General features: G+C 38.3%; 1 protein-coding gene across 1 annotated transcript in view; it reads left to right on the top strand.

The window, feature by feature from the left end:
• Positions 1 to 220: 220 nt before the first annotated feature.
• The window catches only part of apc2 (APC regulator of WNT signaling pathway 2), a 34544-nt gene continuing 9616 nt past the window's right edge, over positions 221 to 25148 (top strand). The window contains exons 1-9 of the mRNA XM_017714292.2: positions 221 to 320; positions 14168 to 14326; positions 17750 to 17840; positions 18060 to 18342; positions 18914 to 19022; positions 19351 to 19464; positions 19787 to 19882; positions 23595 to 23690; positions 24729 to 25098. Coding sequence (XP_017569781.1) covers positions 14183 to 14326; positions 17750 to 17840; positions 18060 to 18342; positions 18914 to 19022; positions 19351 to 19464; positions 19787 to 19882; positions 23595 to 23690; positions 24729 to 25098 — 1303 coding nt within the window. The 5' untranslated portion in view covers positions 221 to 320; positions 14168 to 14182. The remainder of the gene's footprint in view (positions 321 to 14167; positions 14327 to 17749; positions 17841 to 18059; positions 18343 to 18913; positions 19023 to 19350; positions 19465 to 19786; positions 19883 to 23594; positions 23691 to 24728; positions 25099 to 25148) is intronic.

Below are 25148 nucleotides of genomic sequence, written 5' to 3'. Positions count from 1 at the left end.
ACGAAAATGTCTTGTAGAATGTCAGAATGTTACAGTTGTTGCCTGATCCCAAAAATTTAATGAAAACGTCATTTTTACATAGATTTATATCTGTTTGTGGTTCATAGACACTCCATACGCAGATTTGGGCATTTTACCACCTATTATTTGCTACAGTAAATGAAGACGAGGGAGAGAGAGAGAGAGAGAGAGAGAGAGAGAGAGAGAGAGGTGGGCTCAGTGACATCAGTGCGTGCAGCATCTCTGCCTCCTCAGTGAAGGCTAAGCTAACGCTCGCTCCGCGTCCACGCCCAACACCAGCGCTGCTCCTTCACCATGAGGTAAAATCATTTGTCCGAAATGCGCTGTTTTTGCACTGTTTTTGAAAGGCAGCCTTGGATGAGATGGGTCGCGGTGTGTGAGCGGGTCTGTGTGATGACTGAACGGGCTTTGTGTCGTCGGAATGAAGCGGAGTCCTGAGGAGAATATGTATGAGGATGGGATGAGAGAGAGAGAGAGAGAGAGTGAGAGAGAGAGAGCGGCCGAGATGTGTGTCTGTGTCCATGGTTTACCACAGCACGTATCTGAAAAGGGAAGGCATGAAATAAATAGCCTAGCCGTGTCTGCGTATTCTGTGTATTCTGTATGACTCTGTTTGCTTTGGCTAATATGCTAATCTGTATGAAACCTGCGAGGCGCTTTTTATTTTTCTTCTACACTGACGTCGCATCCCCGACCAAGGTCGTAGCTGGCTAGATGCACTAGCATTACCTGAGGGCTTTGGTCATTATCTGCGGATGGCAGTATTGGGGTTGTGTCTGAGGGGCATATTAATCCATATAAATCCGTGTTCAGTGCGAACATTTCGTTTGCAAACCTTTCTTTGGCTGTTGCGTCAATGGAAACCAAGAGGAGAAACGAGCCTCCATTGCATACTTCATACAGCCAGCGTCCCCATTTCAGAAATCAAACAAGACACACATGGAGTAGAAAATGGTAGACTTCTCAGGGGTGTGATCTGGAAGAAAATACCCTCTGAATGAGAGTGAGCTACCAGAAATCAGTGAGGGAGGATGGTGGTGCTTTGAGCTGGGATGAAGGTGTGAGGTGGTTAGTTTGGTTCAACCAGAAATTATTTGATTGAATGCTCTGTATTGGTCTGTGTATTTCAGCTGGGAGCCATTCAGTGTCAGTGCTGGCACTCAGCAGAATGATAAGATTAACTATCACCTGGTAGCCTGTATCGAAATGCCACTCAGTGTTATGGCAAATCTTAGGGATGCACTATTATACTGGAATCATATCAATATCAGCAGATAATTGTTAAAAATATTGGCATAGAGGTCGCCGATGTGGCATGAATATAACATTGCAGCACTTCAAGAAATTTGACGATGCACGATTTGTCACAGTATTTATTTTTTCAGACATCTGATAAGCTGGAACAAAGGAAAAATTGGCCTAGTGCTACGTTTTATTAAATCAAAAACTGTGAATACATTCTGTGTTGCACTAAATCAGTTAAACGTGACAAAATTTGCTCTGTTTGTAATGAAACAGGCAGTTGGTCAATGTTCTACAAATACTGACGATATGCTCAAAATATTCAGAAAAGCATATTGTGACATAATTTATCACGATAACCGTATATATTGTCATATTGCCCAGCCCTATGTTCACACATTTATTTTGTTCTGGAAGCAGAATGTTTGTCCAGAACGGCTATATTTCATTTATTTTTGCATTGTTAACCTTTTTCAAATGCAGTAATATGTGAAGTGTAATATAGGTTTTCTCCCATTTTCTACATTTTGGAAATGTTCATGTTTTAGCACAAGCATAGTCATCAATAGATACATGAATGAAAACTACTGGGTATCATCACTGGCGCAGAATTCCCATATCGGTACATCCCTAGTAAATCTACACATCTGTGGGGTTTTGCGTTTGACATGCATTAATTGGACAAGGACGTGGAGGTGTATGTTATAGGTATGTGGCAGAGAATTGACACAACAAGATGTAACAGTGCTCTGTTTCATTGGATTCATTAATGAGACCCAACATATTGCCTGACGTGATGATTTGGCTATAATAAATGTCTGTCCAGCACGTACTGGTACATACAGTATAACTTCCAGTGGCCTACTTGCTGGGTATAAAAGGAGAATTGGTTGTTCAGGGTTTTCATCTCATTTGTAACCAGCAGTATTTCTGAATGTCATTGCACCTTAAATTGTGTTGCCAAAAAGTAGAGGGCAGTGCCACAGGGGCAAAACAGCAGGATGAGTCAATCTTGAAAAAGGCTAGACTCAAAATGACCTCTTATGCAACGTTATGCAATGTATTCTCTGTTGGTGGGGCTTGAATATTACAATGTCATTTTCATGTGCAACATAAACAGTGGAGCATTCTTGCTTATTGCAAATCACCCATGTGCTGGACTTACGGACTGAGATATGGTTTAAAAACAACGAGCTGTAAGCACAACCTTTACTCGTTAAAATACTTTATTGTAGCGGTCCTATTGTGATAGATCTATGCCTAGAGCTGCACATTGTGAGCATAGTGCCATATTATGATTATATAGGTACTGCATTTCAATGCAAAATACTACAAATGCATTAGTCATCAACCTTGAATGGCCGAGGTTAAAGATTACTCTGCATTCATTTGATGAAACTTCTTTTTATTCGTTTTGGATTATCCAAATGACAGTATATCCAAACACCATCAGAAGCACTCATCAGGAACCTCTGAGCTTGGTCAGGATGGCCAGAGCACAGAATTAAATGTTGAGATTTGTTTACATATTGCAGCCTTGTGCAGTATCAGTATCACAGAAGCCAGTATTGTGATACCAAGTATAAATGAGTTCTACCAGTATATCATGCTGTCTTACCTGTACCCCGTTGTACATGATCACCTATAAATTGAGGCCATGTGAAGAGTTTCATGACAAACTATAAACTGGACTACAATTCCTGACTGAGGCTTTTAAGCCTAAATCCAAGTAAAAGCAAATGGACTCACCTCAGTGCTGCTGTTCAGGGCTTTTGCTGGATGTTTCTCTCAGATCAATAATTTTACATAACAGAGTTGAGGGATTGCGGGTCTGCCTAACACGTCAGTTTTGTGCACTAAAGTCTGCCTCCAGTGAGATTACATTCAGGACGCAGAGAATACTGATGCTTGAACATCACACTTGGAGTTAACTGTACTTAGTATAATAAGCCCGTTATTTAGTTACATAGACATACCTTTTTCTTCATGTTTGTCATGTTTGGTTCCCTGATCTTTCTCTGCTTGGCAGTTGGGACAGTAGGTAACATTTCTCTTCAGCAGTAATCGTATTTAATCATACTTCACTGCAGACAAAAGGTCTGAAAAGCAGAGAAACGGTGTGTCTTGCTAGATGTCGTACAGGCTGCACTGCAGAATGTCAGAATGAAGCAGAAAAAAATTTGAAATAGTTTGTACTAATGTAACCTACAACTTGAATATTTTTATTATTTATGCTAATAACCAAGCACTTGAGCACGTGAGTACTCTTGCTTTCCTTTTTATAACATAATACTGTTTTTTGCTTGGTCACATTTGATTAATCAATTTAATTACCTCCCACTTGACCCCTCACTTTACTGTTTAAAGACTGAGAAGTTGAGCAGTTATTTTATTATGTATAGCAGGAAAGACAGAGACAGTCATGTCTAATCATTGAATGATTTTAATGACGTGAAACTGATGCATGTTGAGTTTTATTGGGCTACAGATATTTAAATTAAAAAAAAAAATTTCTGCTCCAGTCAACCCTCTTAAGTCAAATTAGTTGAGACCTCTTAAGTGTGAATGTCCCACTCACACATACACTCACTGTTGCAAAATAGACTGATGTGTTTTTTTCCCTCAAACATTTACATTCATTCACATACATTTATATTTTCAGTCTTATTTTCTGTTGTGGTTTCTGCTTAATTTAATGAAATAAAAAGATACATAACAAAGGTGTACATTACTTTTTAGAGTGCCTTTTAAACATGAGTCAAATCACTGGACATTGGCACTTAAACCAGCATTCTTTCCAGGTCTTCATCCAGTCGATTGACAGTGTCAGACCGGGACAGTTACTGGAAAAAGCTGGTCAGTTCAGAGGCGTGTGTTTCCCATCATATTTGCCTTTAATGATGGTTAACATCATATTGCGGTCAGGTTCATCTAATGTGACCAGTGGGAGTAGATGTGTCCTTGCTGGAAGTTGTTTGAGAGCATATCAATGTTTCTCCCTGTTACCAGTTAACCCAAAGGATAATATTCTATTGATCCTCACTCGGTGAACAGCTCATATGCAGCTCTGTCAAGCTAATGGAGCCTGACCAAGTCTCGTACCCTTGCGGGACAGTCAGGACAGGACCTAGGATAAACCTATAGGCAGCAGTGGGTTTGATGCTGTATGATATCTGTTTGACACATCTTGTCAATATAAGGATGATGGCCTTGCATATTTAAAGAGGGAGCCCTCACATCCTCTGGAATTATGCATTGCAGAGATGAAATTTTGATGACTCATAGCAGCATCACATGGGCCTTTGGTATGGTGAATTATTCAGTGACCTCAGTTTGGGTGAAAATGCTCTGTTTGCTGGTGTCTTAGTTAGCAAGTCCTTGGCACTTTGACCATGCAGGCCAAGCAGCAGGAGGGCACTGGTCAGCAATGTTCCACTCCTACTGTCTGGCAGGGAGCAGCATTTAATGGAGTGCAAACAGCCTCATTGTGTTCTGCAGAATAGCTATTTATCTAATTATTCACCATTACATTTGTTCAGCCTGCTTGGTCAATGTAGTGCTATTTTTGGCACTGTGCAAGTAAATATCTTCACAGGAATGCAATTATAACTCCTTAAGATTCAATTCAGTGCATAATGAAATCTCAAATTTCACCATAACTAGATTTAAGGTTGGGTGAGATGGGCAAAATATAACATCACAATTTTTAAGACATTTTCATGCATGCACAGTTTATCATTATATTTTCTTTTTATAAGGTTTGAAAAATAGTTGCACCACTTAAAATATTAAAAATTATGAGCACTTTAACATTTCGCATACTACAACTTCATCAAACTAAGTTAATTTAAACAGGACACATTATGCTATTTTTGCAATGAAGCATGAATGTCAGTGTTTTTTATGTATTGACGATATGCTTAAAATGGTCATTTAATGTGTCAAGATTTATTACGATAGTGATAAATATTGTTCATTTGTCCAGCATTGGATTCATTAAAAATAATAATTAAAAAAAATAACATATGTAAATATCAGTATTTACACTGTTACTGCAGTGCATACTTTCATACATTCAGTATTTCTGTATTTGATTAATATGCAAAACGTTGATGCTTCTCAATGTATTGATGCATTTTTCCACCATTCAAGCACTCGCTGCTCCACAGAAAGTATTATATTGTTACATGATTTGCTGTTTTGTTTTTTTTTTCATTTGTTTTTTATTGAATTGGTGGATTTCATGAAAAATAGCCATCATATGCTTGAAATTTCTCTGTTTTCTGACCTTTTTAGACCATTTAAAGCAAAAAGGTCCATAATAGAACATATATAATGAACAATTCCTTCAGTACCAGCTCATGGTGTAAATACAGTACAGTGTGTGTTATTGTTGGTGTAAACGAGGGCAGCCCTGCTTGGCTCAGAATCAAGATTCTCAGGCATGCCACCCTTTATCGCAGGTGCCGTTTCCATAGTAACCAGACGGTCTAGGAGTAAATGGGTGGTGGGAGATGCAGGCGGAGAGGGAGAGAGGGAGAGAAGGAGGGGGTGATGGAAGGGGATCATTCTCCGCTCCATCTTCTTTGTTCTCTCTCCTGCTGCACATGGCCTAGTTAAGTGGCCAGTAACAGAAATTAGCCCCTCTGTTTTTATTACAAGCTCGCTTTCATATAAGAGGAAACATTGTATTGTGGGTTATAAATAGCTCTTTGTTTTCATTTGCTTTCATGTAATGAAATCCTTAATGAATAAACTTAACTACATTATTTAAATGCACAAATTTGATTTTGTTAATATATTCTCCTCACCTTTATTTTGTTCAGAGTTGTAGTTCTGTTTCTCTAGCTGTTTATAATTTGTAGTCCAAATTCGATAATATCTGACATTGAAAGTGCATAGAAGGCAGAAAGAATGTTATTGCACTAAAAGGCCAATAATGACTAAATTCATTATCACTGTTAATGCAATAACGGTCTTCATTCTTCACAAAGAACAGAAAGGTTGAATTGCAATCTTTTGGTATTGATTGTGATTAAGCTCCTTTGTTTCGCCAGACCTCCCAGGTTTTTTATCCAGTCGATACATCCAGGACCTTTTGCCCGCTATTGTGGGCGCATGACTGAAGAGCCCCTGGCAGAGAGTGGATTTGAGTTATATCACTGTGAAGGTTGTTCTCATTGTAGAGTTCATGGACACAATGAGACACAGCACACCGTAGGCTGTTAACTCTTTCTGTCATTGTGTCTTGACCAAACCGATGGCAAGGCTTAGTTTTCTGTTGTGTTTTTGAAATGTCCTTAGCCTTATTTTATAGACAGGCACAAAATGTCTGTGGTCATTAACCTGCTTTGCTGTTCCACATAAACTGGCTTGTGTGTTGATGTAGTGGTGACACAATTTTGAGACTGTAGGAGTGAACTAAGAATTGTGAAGATTGATATACTTTAATTCATACAAAACAAAACAAACACAACCAGTGCTAAGCTGCACCTTTTCAGTCTGTTCACAGAGGTTTTCAGCTCTTTCAGTCTCTTGCTGCTGCTTGTCCCTGTCTTGCTCTGTTCCCTCTTAGCTCTTTTTAAAAGCGCTCATGCTACCAGCCAGATGAAAATCAGCACCAGAGCAGAGAGGGAACGAGAGTTCGCCGCTCTGCAGGCCTGTTACTGCCCCCAGCTGGCAGCTCAGCCACCTGGGTCAAATGTAATGCCCTCGCTGCCTAACAGGGGGCAGGGCCTGGGCGGCGGAACTCAGGACTCGCTCCTTCCTCGGGTGCCTCTAACGGTTGGCACCAGTGTCCTTGTCCTCCTCCTCCTGCCGCCACTCTCATGCCTTGCATCTGTCTAGGGAGCTCGGCCTTAGCGCTCCGCCTCCTCCACACTCGTGGCTCTCTCTCCGGCGTCCTTGTTTATTATTTAGAGATGCACCAAAATGGAAATTATTCACGCCAAAATTCAGGACACGCTCAGCTGAAAACCAGAAACGAAAGAGGTTTTTTAATGCATAATTTACCATTTTATTTATGCTTTTGAGGAAATATTATAATGCTGACGTTAATTCTAGGGTAATCATTGCCATCTTGGGAAAGAGAACTGAGAAAGTTGGAGGACTAATTTCATATTAAACAGCTTGTTAAATAATATTAAATATTAAAAGTTGCAAAATTTTGAAAATATACTCCATTGGTTCTCAAAGTCATCTTTAGCTGTATTATGCAGAGCCCCACCTATAACCACGGAAATCACCCCATTTTTTAAATATGTACAGCACTGGACCTGGGGTGCTATTAGCATTCAAGTTGTTGTTTTAAATGTCATTTAAAGAGAAGAAATAGGGTTGAAGTCACAACTTTCAAAAACAGGTACAAAAATCAGCAATTACTTTGTATTATTTAATATGATACTTTTTCAGATAAATGCTACATTTTATGAAAATCTTTTTAAAAAATAAAGAAAATGTATATGCCACCTACATTATGATATAAACCATCATAATGTAGGCTATAGAAGTCAGAAATGGAGCAAGAATTACTTTATAATGAATCACCATGAATCAAAATTGAAATTGAAATTACATAGAGATTCCCACCTTTATAAATATACAGAGGTGGGGTATACTTATATAAATATAAACATGCTCATCAGCCAATCAAAAGTCTAGCAATTAGAACAAGCATGCCTGTTGGCACACTGATGCTGATAAGACAGCCTGCTTTTTCACTGTGGTGTCTAAGTAATTTAGTCAGTATTGTCACATGTTTCGTCTCTTTGTCTCGATTGAATTCAAGTCATAATAGTGGTCTTATTATATTTGATGGTGATGTATTTTATTGGCATTCATGTATTTAAAACATTCTCAGTGCACCTCCCTGAAGCCTGTTGTGTAACCCACTCTTCCTGGCTCTAAGGCCAGAGGATGTTGTGTAATCAGTGTGCATGCAGTGTGACCAAGCAGGCTGAATTAGTCTGAAATTTGTCAACTTTAAATCCTTGGAAAATCTACTACTGTTTTTAGGCCTGAAACTGTCATTTGCTAATTATATCAGTCACTAACGTTAATGATGGCAGCCAGCTATGTTTCTCAGTGCCACTCTTGACTAGGGTTGTACAGAATAATGTGTCTTAATCAGTATAAGCCTTTGTTTTATTAACAGACTGCAATAGGAAATATCTGACAGCTCCCTGATCAAAGTCAGATATTTCAGATGAGTGTTTTCATGTGATAAAACAAATTTTTAAAATTTGGCTTGAAATAAAATGTTTTTTTTTTTTTGAGAAAATGCTAATTATGTGTTTTCAATATATCATAGTTCATATTGTACAATGTATACAATATGTAGCACTTTGAGCATAGTTTGATATTTTGTCCATTTTGTATAGTCCTACATCACAGTATAATGATCAGTAATATACAGTAGAGAGAGCTTTGCTCTTAGGTGTTTAAATCTCTATGTAACTGGGATTACAGTTCTTTAGATATTATTTAATGTAGGGATGCACTGATATGAGTGTCATAGGCCAACGCAGATATCCAATATATTTCATGCACATTTCTGCAGATGCCAAAACTATGGAAGTCTATACCTGCCAGCTTAATAAGACAAAAAAGATTTCTTTTTTTTTCTCCTTATCTGTTTGTGGCAGCAGTATGTCAAAATTTTAAGTATCTTTAAACAATGATTTTTTTTTTCTCAAAATATCACCTTTTGACACAATTGGCTCCTCCCACTCCTCCATGTGCTTTTTTCTGATTGTTGTGCCTTTTCATTTTTAATAAGGTGTACAGTACAAAGAACAGTATTAATCTACAATAGAAAGAACATTGTTGTTGTGTTATTTTGTTCACTGCAGTCCAGGTCAGAGTTTACAGTATAACCCTCAGGGATGACACGTAAGACCCAGTAGCTGACAGACTGAGAAGTGCATCAAAATAAGAGTGTTTTGATATTTCTGATTCACCATATAACTGCAGAATCAGCCATCTTTTCCTCCCCAAATCAGAGAACGGATTGGATGTTACCATGGAAACAGGGTAGAATGGCAACACCTCATTGGCAGTTGGCTAACACTCTCTTGGCTTCATCTGAATTATTTCCCTCAAGGGACAGATCTCTTGAACAGATTACCCAGCCAGCTTTGCTGCAAAATAAAGCACAGTGGGAAGAGCAGGCGAGAAGAAAGCGTACGATACGAGAGAAATCCCTATTTCCGTCACGACAGTGTGCCATAATTGTGACTCAGACGTAGCCAGGAGACAATTAAGATACAGAGCCGAGGGACGCCACAGCCTGGTGCCCGAATGGTCATGAATTCAGTCTTTCAGATCAGAAAAAAAAAAACGCATTAGATGAAAAGAAGGAGGCAGCTGTGTTGAAATCCCTGTGGATTGCTCCACGAGCCACATGCTCATCAAATTCTCCGCTCCACTCTCTCTCTCCCTCATTTTCTTTTTTCCAATTCTGTCCAGAATAATTAATGTGCTCCAGGGCCTGCCATGAAATTCAGAATGACTATGACTGTATTGATGTGTCCTTGTACGCCGGGCTATATTATTTTAAGCTATCGAATTGTTACATTGCCCTGCGTGGATAATGTCGTCATGCAAATACATTCCTGCTCTTCAGCATCAACTCATGTCAATGTACTGACATGGACTGGGATTCTGCAATGGTGACAGTTCTTTTTCCAAACCAACTGGGTTTTTATTATTGATCAGCATGCCTCATTTGGAATTGATTGTTCAGGTCTTTACATAACTGAGCCTGTCCTTAAACATACTTAACCAAAACCCAAACAGATGGCTGGTTCTGCACAAGCATTCATGTGCGTATGGTGGGACTGAGCGGTTGGGTAACGAGCTGACCCTTTTTAAGTGTAGCAGATATGCAAGGACGCTCAGCCTGGGAAACAGAAGCTTCAGTGAGTTTGTAAGTAAATGTTTGTTTAGCTATTGTAGTGCTGAATGATGTCATTTCTACACTGATATATGGTACTAGTGTTAAATAATTAATTTTAGTGGTGTTACTGCATAACAAAATATACAGTACTATACCAGAGCCGACCATGATTTATTTATTAAATTTCTAATCAAAACGGCAATTAAGTACTGGTTATTAATTTCTCCAGAGATATTGCTAATATAAGATAATCTACTTATGTAAGTACAAAGAAAGCTAGAGGAAAATTATGGATGAAGGAAGAAGTGACAAAACACACACACACACATTTTCTGAGCCGCTTCTCCCTCTCATATGAAGGAAACTGAACTATCAACACACGTGCAAAACCTTGTAGGCCAACAAAACTCTCACAGGTAAGAAAAGAAAAGAGGAGAAAGAGAAGAAAAGAGGAGAAAATCAAGCTCCAGTTTTGCTTAAGAGTTTACAAAATCTTACAGGTGTTTCAATCCATCCTTCCTCTGTGAGAAGACAACTCAGTGCTATGAGTCTGAAAGATGTGCCTGTCAAAAAACTGTTACTGAAAAAAGGAACAGAACAATGGACTGTCCACCTGCAGTCCAGACGTCAGCGTCACTGAATGTGTTTGGGATTATTTGGATCGTGAGAAGCAGAAAAGGCAACCAGCTTCTAAGACTGAACTTTGGAGGTCTGAAAAAAAATTCTGTAGATTTCTTTAAAAACTGAAAGCAGGTTTCCTGAAAATAATGGAAGTTATGATAAAAGTTAAGGGTGGAATATTGAAAAAAAAAACAGGAAAAAATGTTTAATTGTTTAGGCTTCTGTTTAATTTCAAGTCAAGTCGAGAGGCTTTTATTGTCATTCCATCTATGCAGAAGTACACAGTGGAGTGAAATCACGTTCCTCCAGGTACAACACAGTGCAACAAGGAACAAAAAGTACAAAGTGCAAAAAACAAAAAATGAAACTAGAAACAATAAATACGATAAACAGACATTAGACACAGTAAACAGACAGGACAGTGCAGCACAGACACAGCACTCATTCTGGACATGAGGTAGTGGAATAAGGTGCAGAGATATTAACATGCTGTGATCTGGGAGTCACGCAGTCAGATGACATACATAAACACAGCTGTTACTGAGGTAGAAAATTTGTGTTAAATATATGTTTTCTGCTGTTTTCTGATGTTGAAAAATGACTAACTTGTATGTAAGGGCTGTTTTGAAATGAAATGAAGGCAGTTCTTTGTCTTTTGCACAGAACTGTAGTTAACAGCAATGCATTTGTCTTGTAATTTGTGCTTCTGCCTGTTTGGCAAATACAAAAACCTCAGAATACATAAAAACTAAATAAGTAGTAAATTTTTTTATGGTCATGTTTGGAAGATACTCTTTTTGCATACACTACCAGCCCTTAGAAAGCATTTATTGGTGCAGACAATATTATCTCATACCATGGTACCACAGTATAGTTAGAAGATATTATGATATTGAATTTCATCAAAAGACAGCACTGTTGGAATATAGTGATTAAAATTTGTTAAAACGCTGTTGCTTGTGAAGACTGTACTAAGAGAGGAAGTATTAGTGTCAGTTTTCCATAGTGACTTCATTGGCATGTTAGGTGATAAATCACACAAAGGAAATTTATTGAGATTGTTTAACAGGCCATGAAAATTCTTCTGTTTTAACCCAGGACCAGCGTTTAGCTCAGGCAGTGTGAGAAGCTTTGTCTGAATTAATTTTCATTTGAATTCCAGCCTGAGGCTTTTTTGCTGCACTGCCGTTGCCAGCATCTCGAACACGGAGGTCCACTGTATGACCTTTGTGGAGCTTCTTTATTGCAGACACTCCCCTGCACGATTTGTGCAAGCCTTCACACAAATGGCTTAGATGTCTGAAGCTGAAGCCCACCTCCCCCACAGCAGCACTGCTGAAAGACAGCAGTGCACAACAAAGCCTGCTTCACTAATGTGGATTTCTGCATCAGGAAAGAGCACACAGTGTAACAACAGAGAGCAGAGACAAAGAAGAGAGAAAAAACGGTGGAAATGCATGTAACAATGTATGCATGATGCATCATGATGAATTGAGTGTTAGACTTGATTATAATCAGTTATAATAATATTCAGTATGAGCAAATTTTTTTTGACCGTTTTCTAATGTAAAATGCCACCAAAAGCTTGGTGTATTGTTTTTATTTCCTCTATTCCAGCACTAAGCAAATAAATCATCTGGTAACCCTTGTGTTTTCAGTGTATGTGTATTTAAAAAAGAATCTAAATGAATACAGTTGGTGAAACGCAGTTGCACTGGATAATTAGTTCAATAATCATAATCAAATCGGCATGTGTGGTCAGAGATTTACACAAGGACCGCTTCTGTGTTTTTCTCCCTTTACAAAACAGTACAAACCAGCTTAAAAGTTCCTGAGAAGTGTACACAATGGAAATGAAGGAGAAATAGTGGGAAAGGGATAGTGCCGCTGCTGCTAGCAATCAGGAAGAGTATTCTACTCATAACAAGAGAGAACTGTCGAATGAAATGCAAAGAACCAGCTTATGTGAACAAATAATTTTACTATTACTAGGAAAGCTCCCAAGAATGTTTTAGGTTTGTCATTTCCATCCGTCAGTTTGGATTATTGCGCTGCAGATGTAAAATTCAAAAGTGTTGCCGTAAATTAGAATCTTGAGTGATTTTCTTCCTTTTCAACCATGAGTTTACCTACATTGTGCATTTCATGTGGATTGAAGTACAGTTTATATCAAGACTGTTCAGCCTACAGTGTGTTGTTATGCTCGATAAGTAGTTTAGCTGCTGTGGCTGCAAACAAGAATATGGAGTCCAAGAATCCAAGACAAAGCATAGAGCGGGCAAGTCGGCATTCAGTTTGACCCTAAGTGGATCTGTCGTTCCATCTGTACAGCTTAAAAGTGTAATATGATATGAATAAAGTCTCCAAATGTAAGGTGATCATTAAGGGCTCACTATTATAGACTTACTGTTGTGGAATCTCTGTTTTTGTCAGTGTGCTGTCTAGACCGATGGTCAAACTGAATGGCTGCACAGGATGTGTATTCAGGCTTGGCCAAGTGAAAAAATTAATGAAAACAGATATGAACTGAATTTGACAGATGATTACGTCTCCTTTGTGCGTTCTGCCTCCGTGCTAGCCATGGGGGCATAATTCAAAGTGCATAAGTCAAAGTATAACAGAGTATATTACCCAAGTATATACCATTATGTACTTTTTATTTCTCCTAGTGCCTTTTCTTTACTTTAAAAACAGTGTAGAGCAGTCTAAAGTGAAACAGAAGGTCAGTGAACATGAAATGTGCTTAAGATTGATGTTGCACAATGTATTACAAGTTAGGGTCTTGTTCAGTACTACAATTTGATAAACTTTCCATTTTATTTTAGTTCTTTATTTATGTAAGGTAACACTACATTGACCCTGTTTTCCGCCTTTAAATTTATTAGCTTGTGCATGCTAATTTGACTTGGATAGGCCAAGGCAGGTTGATTTTCACTTTAACTGAGTAACATATATGACTTCCTGCTTCTGGGAACAATTATAACTCGTTTTATATGTGTTTTAAACACAATGCAGTTACTGCTATATTTTGTCATCTCAATCTTAATTTTCACTGCAGAACATGTTGAGTGGCTGTGTTTAATTATTTAGTTGCTTATGCATTTTACATCTGAAAGTTTTATATTGAAAGAAGAAACTCTTGATCTCATATTTAATCAAGTTATTGATGTTCATTATTCAGTTCCATAAACAATAGACATTCTTGACAATTGTTTTTAGTTTGTTTTAGTATTATTTAAGTTGTGGTACTGCAACATTGCTACAAAAGTCAAAATTCTGGTATCTTGACAGTAATATGTGCAGAAAGATAAGCAGGGGGTGATTGGTCAGAATGTTTAATTGTAGATTTTGAGACTTTTTTTGACACCTGCTCTCTGTCTATTCTAGGGACCCAATCTTGTAATGATGTCGAACTCGGTGGCCTCCTATGACCAGCTGGTGCGGCAGGTGGAAGATCTCCGCAAGGAGAACTCCCACCTGCGCCGCGAGCTGGAGGACAACTCGCACCACCTGTCAAAGCTGGAGAATGAGACCTCCGACATGAAGGTGAGGTTGGGCTTCAAATGACATCCATAAATCAGATACATGCTGCCCATCAAGTTTTTGGGACACCCTGCCTTTTTTTTAAGTTTGAATTTTCTCACTTTTTCTTCACTTGAAGAAAAATACTCCAAATTTTGTTAACCTCTTAAAATCTTGGGCTTGTTGCATATTAAAGCTAAATGCTCAAAGTAATATTACAGTTTTCTTTTCCAAAACCATTGTTAAAAACAACAAAAAAAACAGTTAGTCTTTAATGTATTAAATTCAGTGATTCCTCTGTTTTTTTTTTTGTTTGTTTGTTTTTTTTTGTCAGATCAGGTGGTAGCTACCAGCTACCGACTAACAGTACTGTCATTATGATGACATGTACAGGGCTAAAGCAGTTATTTACAGTGAACACACTGTATATATGAAAACACCAAGTTTTACAGTCTCAATACATTTATTTTCAAGAAGTACCACTGTGATAGACTAGGAGTTCATTATAATCAGAATTTAAGTCCAGTGGAACGCTTTGCACCCCATACTGGGCAAAAGAATAATTTGCATATATTTGTATGGAAAAGTAAGAAAAGTGTTAATAGTTCATTAATGCAAGACCAACTACTGTGAACTGCTGTATCGATAGGTAAGCTCAAGTAGATGTCCTGATAGCTTATGTCTGCAAAGAGATCTTGCGACCTCTTTGAGATCTTGCAGTTTTTCTCAGAATTAAACAGCCAAGACGAAACATCAGACTGAAGTTTCATGTAATTTATTACCTGCTATTCAAATGTACAGCCCCATATTTCAATAAAATCACTCCAAATTAATGTTTTAGTTTACAATTCCCCCCTGAACTTGCATATGGACATCCATCAAGCCAGCTTTTAAAAATCTAGGTGTTCTCAAACATTATTTTGACAGAAAGATTATTTAATCCCAGAAAGCCCTTATAGAATGATTAGACATTTATACTACCCACCACAACAGTACAGTCTCTGATACAACACAGTATTATTAGGTTTGTGACCTTTTATTGACAGAAGACTGTACAGTACAAATTTCATGTTTTATTAGTTATTATGTTCTTTCTCATCTCAAAAGACAATCAGCTTCCCAATTTTGCTGTGTCTGGCAAGAGATAAGAAGGACCACAGTCTAATAAAACACCATTGCATGCATTCGCTTCAGCAGTGACCCACTTTCCACAAAATGTCTGGAGACACTAATGGGCAGTGGCCAGTACTCACAGTCTGAATCATGCCTGCACTTAGAGCCAGTCTTAAATCACAGAACAGCTTTTTTATTGAAACGTCTCTGCTGCTGTGCAGTGGCAAGCAGGGAAAGATGGATTGTGTGAAACAAGAAAGGAAACCATTACATGATGCAAGCTACAGAGCTTATTACGGATTAGTTTTGAATTGCATTAGGATATTAATGGGCCATGTGGTGCATGTTTGAGTTACCATCAATCTCATAAAACTTTACTGTGAATTCCAGTGAGAACTTTGTTTCAGCTTTGCTTATACACGTCTCACTTAGATGGCATTAAATCACTTTTTTTCCCCAATACGAAATTGAAACCTTGGCAGCCCGGTGGTGCAGTGGGTAGGGCTGTTGCCATGCAGCAAGAAGAGCCTAGGTTTGTTTCCAGGGTCCTTTCTCTGTGAAGTTAGCATGTTCTCCTTGTGTCTGTGTGGGTCTCCCCCCACAGTCCAAAGATATGTAGGTGAATTAGAGAGGCTAAATTGGCCCTAGATGTGGGAATGTGTATGGCTGTCTGTCTGCCCTGTGATGGACTGGCAACCCCGTCCAGGACGTTTTCTGCTTTTTGCCCAATGACCCCCGTGACCCAGGAGGAAGAGTAGCTCAGAAAAATTTTGTGTTTGTATTGATACCTGAAGTATTGGCTGACACTGATACCAATCCGATATTTCTTCTTTAAAACTTCAAAATTTAAAAATGAGCTATTTTAATGCAGGAAGAAATGCACAGCTATCAGTCTGACTTCAGCATCGTCTTTGTTTAGTCAAACTAGCTTTAGTCTTTTACAAAAAATACCACTTGCAAAGAAAACATAAATATAGTATAAACCTAGCTAGTGTGGCTTTGCTTTACATTATGTTGCCCATAACTAATTTTCTGATATTCTGTGCTGTGTTAGTTAAGTCATTAGACACATTCGTTCTATTTTCTATACAGGGTATCAGACTGTTCCCATCTTTAATCTCACACCATTATATTACCTGCCATATAAGAATAAATGTTCCAGATTTTTGCTAGTGTAGTCCTTATACTATAAACAAAACAGTGAGGCAGTTTAGTTGACTCTTATCTCTGTCAATTTAGTGTGTAGAAATCTGCTAAAAGGTCTGCTCTGAGGCATTAGTCAAGTGCATCCTGCTTATCCAAGCCAGTTGAAGCCGTCATTCAGGTCCCCCCTGAGCTGTGCTTGGAGGCATAAATCCTTCACAGTGAAGAAAACCTCTAAAGAGCTCATTATGATTTCAGGCCCAGCTTCCAGAGTACTTACCGTTTAGATCTCATGGTGAAATTGTCACACTAATTCTAAGGTCCCAAACCCGCTTGTACACATAGCATGCTTTAAAAATGTAGACTCGGAGCACTTATAGTCCAAGGGGAGTCCATCAGCCCTTTAGATTAAAAATGTGCAAAAAATCACTAAGGTGCTCAAACACTGAGCAGTGTAACAGCCATCCTAGCTGTTAGAATAGAGGAGACCACATTCTCCTTCCAGTCTGGGATTTATTGCTGAAGGAGACTGATATACATACAATATAGCTGAGTTATTAGGAGACCTGGCTGGCAAAGGAGTCTAAGATTACAACTCTTAAAAATTCACTCCACCACCAGGGCAAGCACCCTACACTATACCAATAAGAGTACTTGGGCAAGACTCCTAACACCACCTTGGCCTGCCTGTGTAAAATAATCAAATTGTAAGTCATTCTGGATAAGAAAATAAATGTAATGCCATAAATGTAAATATAAATGTAAAAACAGAGGCATAGCAGACCCTTTTAGCCTCCTTTTTTAAAAACAAAGCTCTTTTTTGAGACCTAAAACCAGAGGTTAGTATTATATTGGGCTTATAGGTGATACTTGGTTGGCACGAGTATTCAATTCACCATGACACGTGCCCAGATGCTGATGCTGAGTGCAGCTGGATAATCTCTCCTAAGCTTTTATCATGAACGTGAGTTGATTCTGTCCTCAATAGGCCTGGAACACAGTGAATGTCACACATTCTGAGAGTTAGAGAGAGGATGTCATCTCATTCTCTGGAATTTTGCTACATTTTCCATGTATTTTCATTTTTGAGGATGAAGAAGATTATTCTCAACCTTTTCTCTTTTTTTTTTTGATCAGTATGTTTTTGACTGCTGAATGTGATCATTTAACATTTTTTCCTGTAATTTTTAGGAGGTTCTAAAGCAACTGCAAAATAAACTGGAGCAAGAAGCCTGCACTCTCGCCTCTTCAGGGAGAACTGATGTGCTTGACCAGCTCAAAGGTAACAGAAAATTCTGTTTATTCAGTTCTTGACAACATGCATACTATCACTGTTGTAAGAAAAATTTTAAAATGACTGCTTGATCTGCTAATATGACTTAAAAAATCACAAGACTTGCTTTTCAAAAATAACTTTTTTAAAATAATTTAATTGTGTTTTGAATAATTGTCTACACAAATGTAATTTGAATTTCTAAAACTGTTTAAAACCTGTGATCAGAGTTGCACATGGACTTGACCAACTATTACGAGCTCAAGTATCAGCCTCACAACCTGCGTACATTTCCTGAGACCATGGGCAGTCAAGCAGGCGATGTGGAGGACAGGACGGCGTTGCCTCCGGCCAGCATCAGCAGAGCAAGGAGCCCTGTCTGCTTATCATCCCGACAGAGCTCCTCTGTGGCTGGAGAGGGCACAGCTGTACACCTCGGACACCTCCACCAAGCCATGATGGGAGAGGGCCGTATCACTGCCCAGCATTTAGAGGAACTCTGCAAGGAGAGGTGAGATAGAGAATGATAATTTTGTTGTTCTATTAATAGCCTAGTTTCCTTTGCACAAGGGCATGGAATAATATAGTGCACCATATGGACAGAAATTTCTATTGCTTCTTGTACCTTTTTACCGCATTAATGTTTGCATTTATCCAAAAGTTATGTAGTGGCCAAAAGCAGACTAATGGTTCAGGTAAATGGTTATAAATACTTTAGATAAGTGCCTAAGATTTTTGCACAGCACTGTATGTTCTTTTACTATGTATTTCAAAATGCACTGCAATATGTTGAAAACACATCAGTGAAACACATCTTACATTGTAATCAGTTTGTTTTTAATGCATAACAAAGACTGTAAGCCTTTTTTATGAAAGATGCATGATTTTGACCAAACATATATCAAATCACATGATCGCCTTGATTCATTAAAGCCACTAATAGTGATTTACTGTTGTGCTGTTTGCATATCAAACCTTCTGTGATATCAGTGTTGCAAAGGCCAAATATCTCAGTAACAATTAAGGAACAATCTATCATGCAGTCTTTTTTTTTTTGGGTAACCTTGTGGGTTTTTTTGTAGGACGATGCTGCTTAGTGAAATAGAGAAAGAGGAGAGAGAGCGTCATTGGTATTATTCTCAGCTGCAGGGACTTTCACAGAGGCTGGCAGAGCTGCCCCGCATTGACACAGTAAGAGAAGCTGCTGTACTATCACCCAGATTTTCCTAGCATTAATGGTTTTGTGGAACACACACCTACATGTAGGTGTATCTTGAAATGAGGTCACCTAGTTTCACAGCTTTTTTGACAAATGACTGCTTCACGGCCCCCAAATGTTCATAACATTATGCTGTTGAATTGATTTTCTCGTGTAGATATACACAAAATGTATATTTTATGTAGTTCCAGATTTTGTAGAAACATAATTTGCAGCACTCTCAATACAGTATACCTTATTTCTGAAGGATCTGTGCAGCAGCATAAGTTCTAACATACATGTCCCCTCTAAATTTATCAGTTCTCCATACAAATGGACCTTATTCGCCAGCAGTTAGAATTTGAAGCTCAGCAGCTGCGTTCGGTCATGGAGGAACGTTTTGGTACCAGTGATGAAATGGTGCAGAGAACGCAGGTAAAGAATGTTGCACAACACCGTTAAATTAATCCATAAACAATAATCCAGTTATCTCTTCTAATTGGTAAAAACATACTTACCGAATGCCTTATCACACATTGTAACTTCATTTTAAGCATGGTGATTGCTTCTAAACTTTTAAATAGTAGTGGGTCTCTACTTACACTAATTATTATAGATATTATAGAGTTGAAAAATAATTAATATATATATTACAACATGCTTTTGATGTAATTTGCAATAGCTGCGAGTGTTAAGAGTTCTAAAAGCATCCTGTCATTTAATCTGGTGTATGAATATTCACTATGTCTTCTTGCAGATACGCGTAGCTCGCCTGGAGCAGTTGGAGAAAGAGCTGCAGGAAGCTCAGGGTTCTCGCGGCCCACAGGAGAAGAATGCTCAATCAGATAGTCAGGTAAGTCCAAGAACTGTCCTATCCAGCCATGCTATGACCTAGCACATGTACTTTAGCACATTTATTTCGATAACAGCTCAAAGGTATGTGCATTCAGAAAACAAATAGTGGTATAATATCAAGACTACATTACCATTCAATCAGTAGAGATAGCATGTGTGGTTTTCAATTTCGATGTTCCAGTTAATGTCGAACTTGTTTTTCAAGTCAAATAGCCCACTTGGTTCTTTTTTGTAGTCAGTTTCTGCCTATGATACATAGGTGTTTAAAGGTCTGAAGTTCAATTATGACTTTTTGAAAGACACTATGTGACAGCCGTTAAAAATGATAACTTACTGATTTTTATTTTCTTACATATTGAAGAAGTGCTCTTTTCCAGCTAGTCCCGAATCTGCAGGTTTCATAGAAAAGATAACAGATTTTTATACAACCTTCCATTTCAGAAATTAGGGAAATATGTCATACCTTGGGGAGCATTGTGTCAAAATATAAGGCCTAAATCCTTTGATGTTTTGTTCTTGTATTACTGACACTGTCAAACTGCCAAGCTTTGTAAGCAGTATAAACACCATACTATATTATATATATACATTACATATCAGCCTCTAATTGAATGGAACCCTGTCATGTAAATAAACCAGAAAAATATTACTGATGTAATTTTATTGAAATAAATTAGTAGATAAGTGAAGTGATACTCAGCACTGGGGATTGAACCAGCAACTTTCTGGTCACAGGGCCAGTTCCCTAACCTTCAGCCCACGACTGTCAGTTTATCTGTTGCACCACTCCTTAAATGGCTATCATGTATCAAAACATCATCGATATTTTGTCAGTGGGTTGACGATAAATAAGATTTACTGAATGTCTAAATGTTTCCCAGCAGTTTGTCATACCTTTCTTGATCTTTAAATGACATCATTCTTTCTCTTGCCAGCAAGCATCTAGCACTGAATCTTTAATAGATACTTTGAAATATTGCTGATGCTCTTATAAAGCACTAAACGCTATTTGAGAACTAATAGTGAACCTTGTGGGGAGGCTTCATCCTGCTAAACATTAGTGAATGAGTTACAAGCCACGTCCATGAAGTGTTTTGCATTTAAATAATCTGATTTAAATGTATCAAATCAAATTCATTTTCTCAATGAATCAGTAATGATTAGTCAATCAGTTGACTCATAGTAAGAAGCAGCACAATAAAACACCTTAAGTTAAATTCACCCTTAAGAATAAAATATTCAATATTTTGTATTTAAGGGTTTTCTAAAGTGAAATCGTCATGTGCTTTTACATTTCCCCTTAATAATCCAGGTTTTTGGGGATTCTAGGCGACAATAAATATAGCAAGACAAGAATATAGACTTGACCATCTCTGAATGTACAAATTAGCTAACAAGTTGGAAGATAACATCAACCTGGTAAATATCATTTTTTGTTACATTTTCACTTCTTCTATAAAAACTACATGTAAAATAAGTTAAATGTACATGAAATCTGTGATAAATAAAAAATCTTTCTGCACTAATAATGCACACTCCAGATGGGTGTTGTGAGTTGTATTTGCGTACCTAGCCTTCATGGCAGCAGCCATCATCCCAGAAAAAATGGAAATAAAAAAAAGATTTTAACGTGCGAGAATGCATGATAAGCTTTGCTCTGCTCCACTGTCATAGATACCACAATTTTACAAGAGCAAAACCTCTGTCACTGTAGTAAACCCCTTTTGCTCAGAGAAATGTCAGAGAGATTTTATGGAACAGCTTTTACAAATTCCCTTTAGTAAGGGTAAATCCTCCCTTTAAGTTCATACTTAAGGGAAAAACTTAGTGTTTTATGTAACCAAGCCCAGAGCCTGACAAACTTGCCATTTATATCTTTTCTGCCATAAAGTGTTCTGTGACTAGACCATTATGCGTGATTTGTTGTTGTTCTGTGATGGACATGTTTATTCTAAACATTGCTTATTTAATTCATCAGTAGATTGGTGGATACCTAATATAATTTTTACTAAAAGACCATAAGGGCCCGTATCCTGCATTTTTCTTGTATTGAATTTTTTGGGTTTATGTACTAAGAACAGTCATAATTAGTTTTCATGTGATCATTATCTAAACCCCACAAGACCATTGTTTTTTTTTTTTTTTACTTTACAAGTGCCTGTATTTTTCTGCTGACATTTTGGTGTATTTTGAATAAACAATGACCAGTTCAGGTAACAGCAAAATGTTATTTAAAAATAGAAAAAACAGAGGCGTTCTCTGGCCCACTGATTTGTTGAGAATTTTTAATATGGTGCTTTTTGTGGTTGAGTTCTAACCTCTTTTTTACTCTTAAAACTTTACAGGATGCTTTTAAAAATTATATGTAAATGAGCTCAGTTTTGATTGGCTGCCCTGTCTGAAGATGTCTTGGTTTTTGTGAAATCACAAAAGCAGTAAATTCAAAACAGTCTTTTTTAGCTTTGTTTTCATTCACGAATGAAATACTGTAGTTCACATACTATATCTTTGTAGGTGCATCAGTACATAATTTACAGTTTAATAAATATAGGACACATCTGCCAATAACAAGCAAACTGAAATCTAATTATTAGGATATTTTGTTTTTTTGAGCGCTTAAAGATTTAGCACCATTCACCAGATTACACAGCTTGAGCCCCATGCCATCTCACCTTGCACTGCTTTCTGGCAGCTCAAGCAGTCAGTGAATGTTGCTAGGCATGCCCTCTCACAGTGCTCTCTTATTGGCTGCTTAAGCTCTGTCTGGCTGGCCCACTGTGAAGCTGACATTTAGAAAAATGCCTCTGTGAGCTCCCCATGCCAACCCAGTCATCTGTTTACTATACCGAAAAAAGTGATCCATTGAATGTATTTGATTCAGACGTGTACATAATATTCACATGAATGAAACATGTTACACCAACAGTTGTGTCTTATTTATTTATATTTGGCATTATTTATTGTGTTGCTGTAATATGTTTTATTTAATGTGGAAACAATGCACACATTTGAATCATTTTCAATGTTTTCAGTGCATTATTGTTTCAGTATAGAGCAGCCTATGAGACTAGATAGTAGACTAGTAAGGACTCCATTAGACATCATTAAAATAAAACACTATATAATTTTTTCATGTTCACCTTTTTACATTCAGCACCTTCACATGGGTAGTGTTGCATAAATTGTTCAATCTTGAACTACAGTGAGGTGAAAATGTACAGATGCTGCTGTTTGTCATCAGCTTAAATCTTACAGCAGTAGATTTTGTTACAACCGTTAGACTTACACTTTAAAATAAAAGATACTGGATACAGCTTGTGTGTAGCCCACACTTGTCTGGGTAGACCTCAAGAGATCACATGCCTACCCATGGCACCAAAGGTTGCCATAGCAGTGGGTTTTGGGATAAAAGGATGAATTTACTGCTTTGGCTGTTGGAGGATTTGCAGTGCAGCCAAGTGGGCTGCCAAATGCAAACGATACAGCTGGAGCACTGCCTTACAAAGGGAGTGTAGAATGCAGAATGCAACAGCAATTTTTATTTATTACATTGCATTTATTTTATATTGTATTTCATGAAAGAAAGAAAAAATCACATTTTTGCCACACACTTTTTAACTATAATGTACTGTTAAACATTATTTTCTCTACAGTAAAAACAGTGTTGAAGGGCAAGCAGTAACACATGCTTGTACTTTCTCTTTTTACAGAGTGTTGACTGCCTATCCAAAGTGTCCAACCCTGAGCTAGATAATGGAGCTTCCACCAGCTCTATGATGGAGGCCCCTGGAGAAGCAGGGAGCAAAGTAAGACAGCAGTGTCTCATGTTATGTGTCAGTTATAAAAACATTCAGTGATTTAAGAAATTAAGAGCTGATTACACAGTTTGTTGCTGTGAATTATTAAAAAAAATTGAAAGCGTTAGAAACAAACCCTGTAGTGAGTTGTTGGTATCAAATATTTTCCCAAAAAACAAAACCTTCATAGCATAATTTTCTCCCCAATTTAGTCATTTCCAGTTCCACCCACTAGTTAGGACTCCCCCAATCACACGACGCTATGACAATGAGTCACTGGACAGCTGAACGCGCTCGGAGGAGAGCGCCAACCGCTAGATCTGTTACGTCAGATAACAGATGCCTGCGCTGACTAGCATTGTGTTGAGTGATGGGGGAAGAAGGGGGGCCATTCTACCCACCCACAGAGAGCGAGGCCAATTGTGCTCTCTTGTACTCCCGGCTATGGATGGCTGTAGCATCACAAGGGATCGAGGCAGACAGATATAGCAAAAATTGCAGGGGCTCCTGAGTGGCACAACCATGTAAGCGTTGGCTTGGTAAGTTCGTTCCCTGGTTATGTGACAGCCATCCGTGGCCGAGTCCAAGAGAGCATCACTCTAGGTGGGTAGGGTAATCCCCCATCTCCCCCCACTCAATGCAATGCTAGGCAGCACAGGTGTCTGTTAGCCTAAGTAACAGATCTGGCAGTTGGTGCTTTCCTCTGAGTGCATTTGGCTGTCCAATGATGTTGCTTGAGTGGCAGTTCAAAAAGATGCAGTGGCTGGCTTCACAGGTCTCGACACTGAAAAACTGTATGATGTACAGATTTGAATTTAAATTCCTGGCATTACATTTTCAATGTAAGATTGCCATTGTAATGCAATGGAGCTTTGATGACTGTAAGCAATACAGCTGAGAATATGTATGATGCAGTTTTTTCCAAAAAATAGTGAGCTTAACAATTTTTTGATAAATGGTTCAAGTGGGTGATTTATAGTTCTATAAGTCAAAGAAAAGTGCAGTGTTCAGGATGTGGCACTGAATATGCTGGCATCTACATTTTAGGTGGAGATGGTGTTCTGGCTGCTGTCTATGCTGGCCTCTAGAGATCGGGAAGAGATGTCCCGCACCTTGTTAGCCATGTCCAGCTCGCAGGAAAGCTGCATTGCAATGCGTAAATCAGGCTGTGTCCCCTTGTTGGTGCAAATACTGCATGACGGAGGCTCCGGAGAGACTGTAGGCTGCAGCCGCGAGGCTCGATCACGAGCTAGTGCGGCTCTGCACAACATTGTGTACTCGCAGCCTGATGAAGGTCAAGCACGACGTGAGATGAGAGTGCTACATGTGCTGGAACAGATCCGCTCACATTGCGATAATGGCTGGGACTGGATTGAGAACCACCTCGGAACCCCGTCACCTGGTGGTGCTAAGAATGGCAAGATAATTATTTATTTGTAATATGTATATCTAAACTAAAATATCTAA

Source organism: Pygocentrus nattereri, chromosome 15 (genome assembly GCF_015220715.1).
Source record: "Pygocentrus nattereri isolate fPygNat1 chromosome 15, fPygNat1.pri, whole genome shotgun sequence".
Lineage (NCBI taxonomy): Eukaryota > Metazoa > Chordata > Actinopteri > Characiformes > Serrasalmidae > Pygocentrus > Pygocentrus nattereri.
Note: the sequence above shows the minus strand (reverse complement) of the source record. Positions and strands in the feature narration are given on the sequence as shown.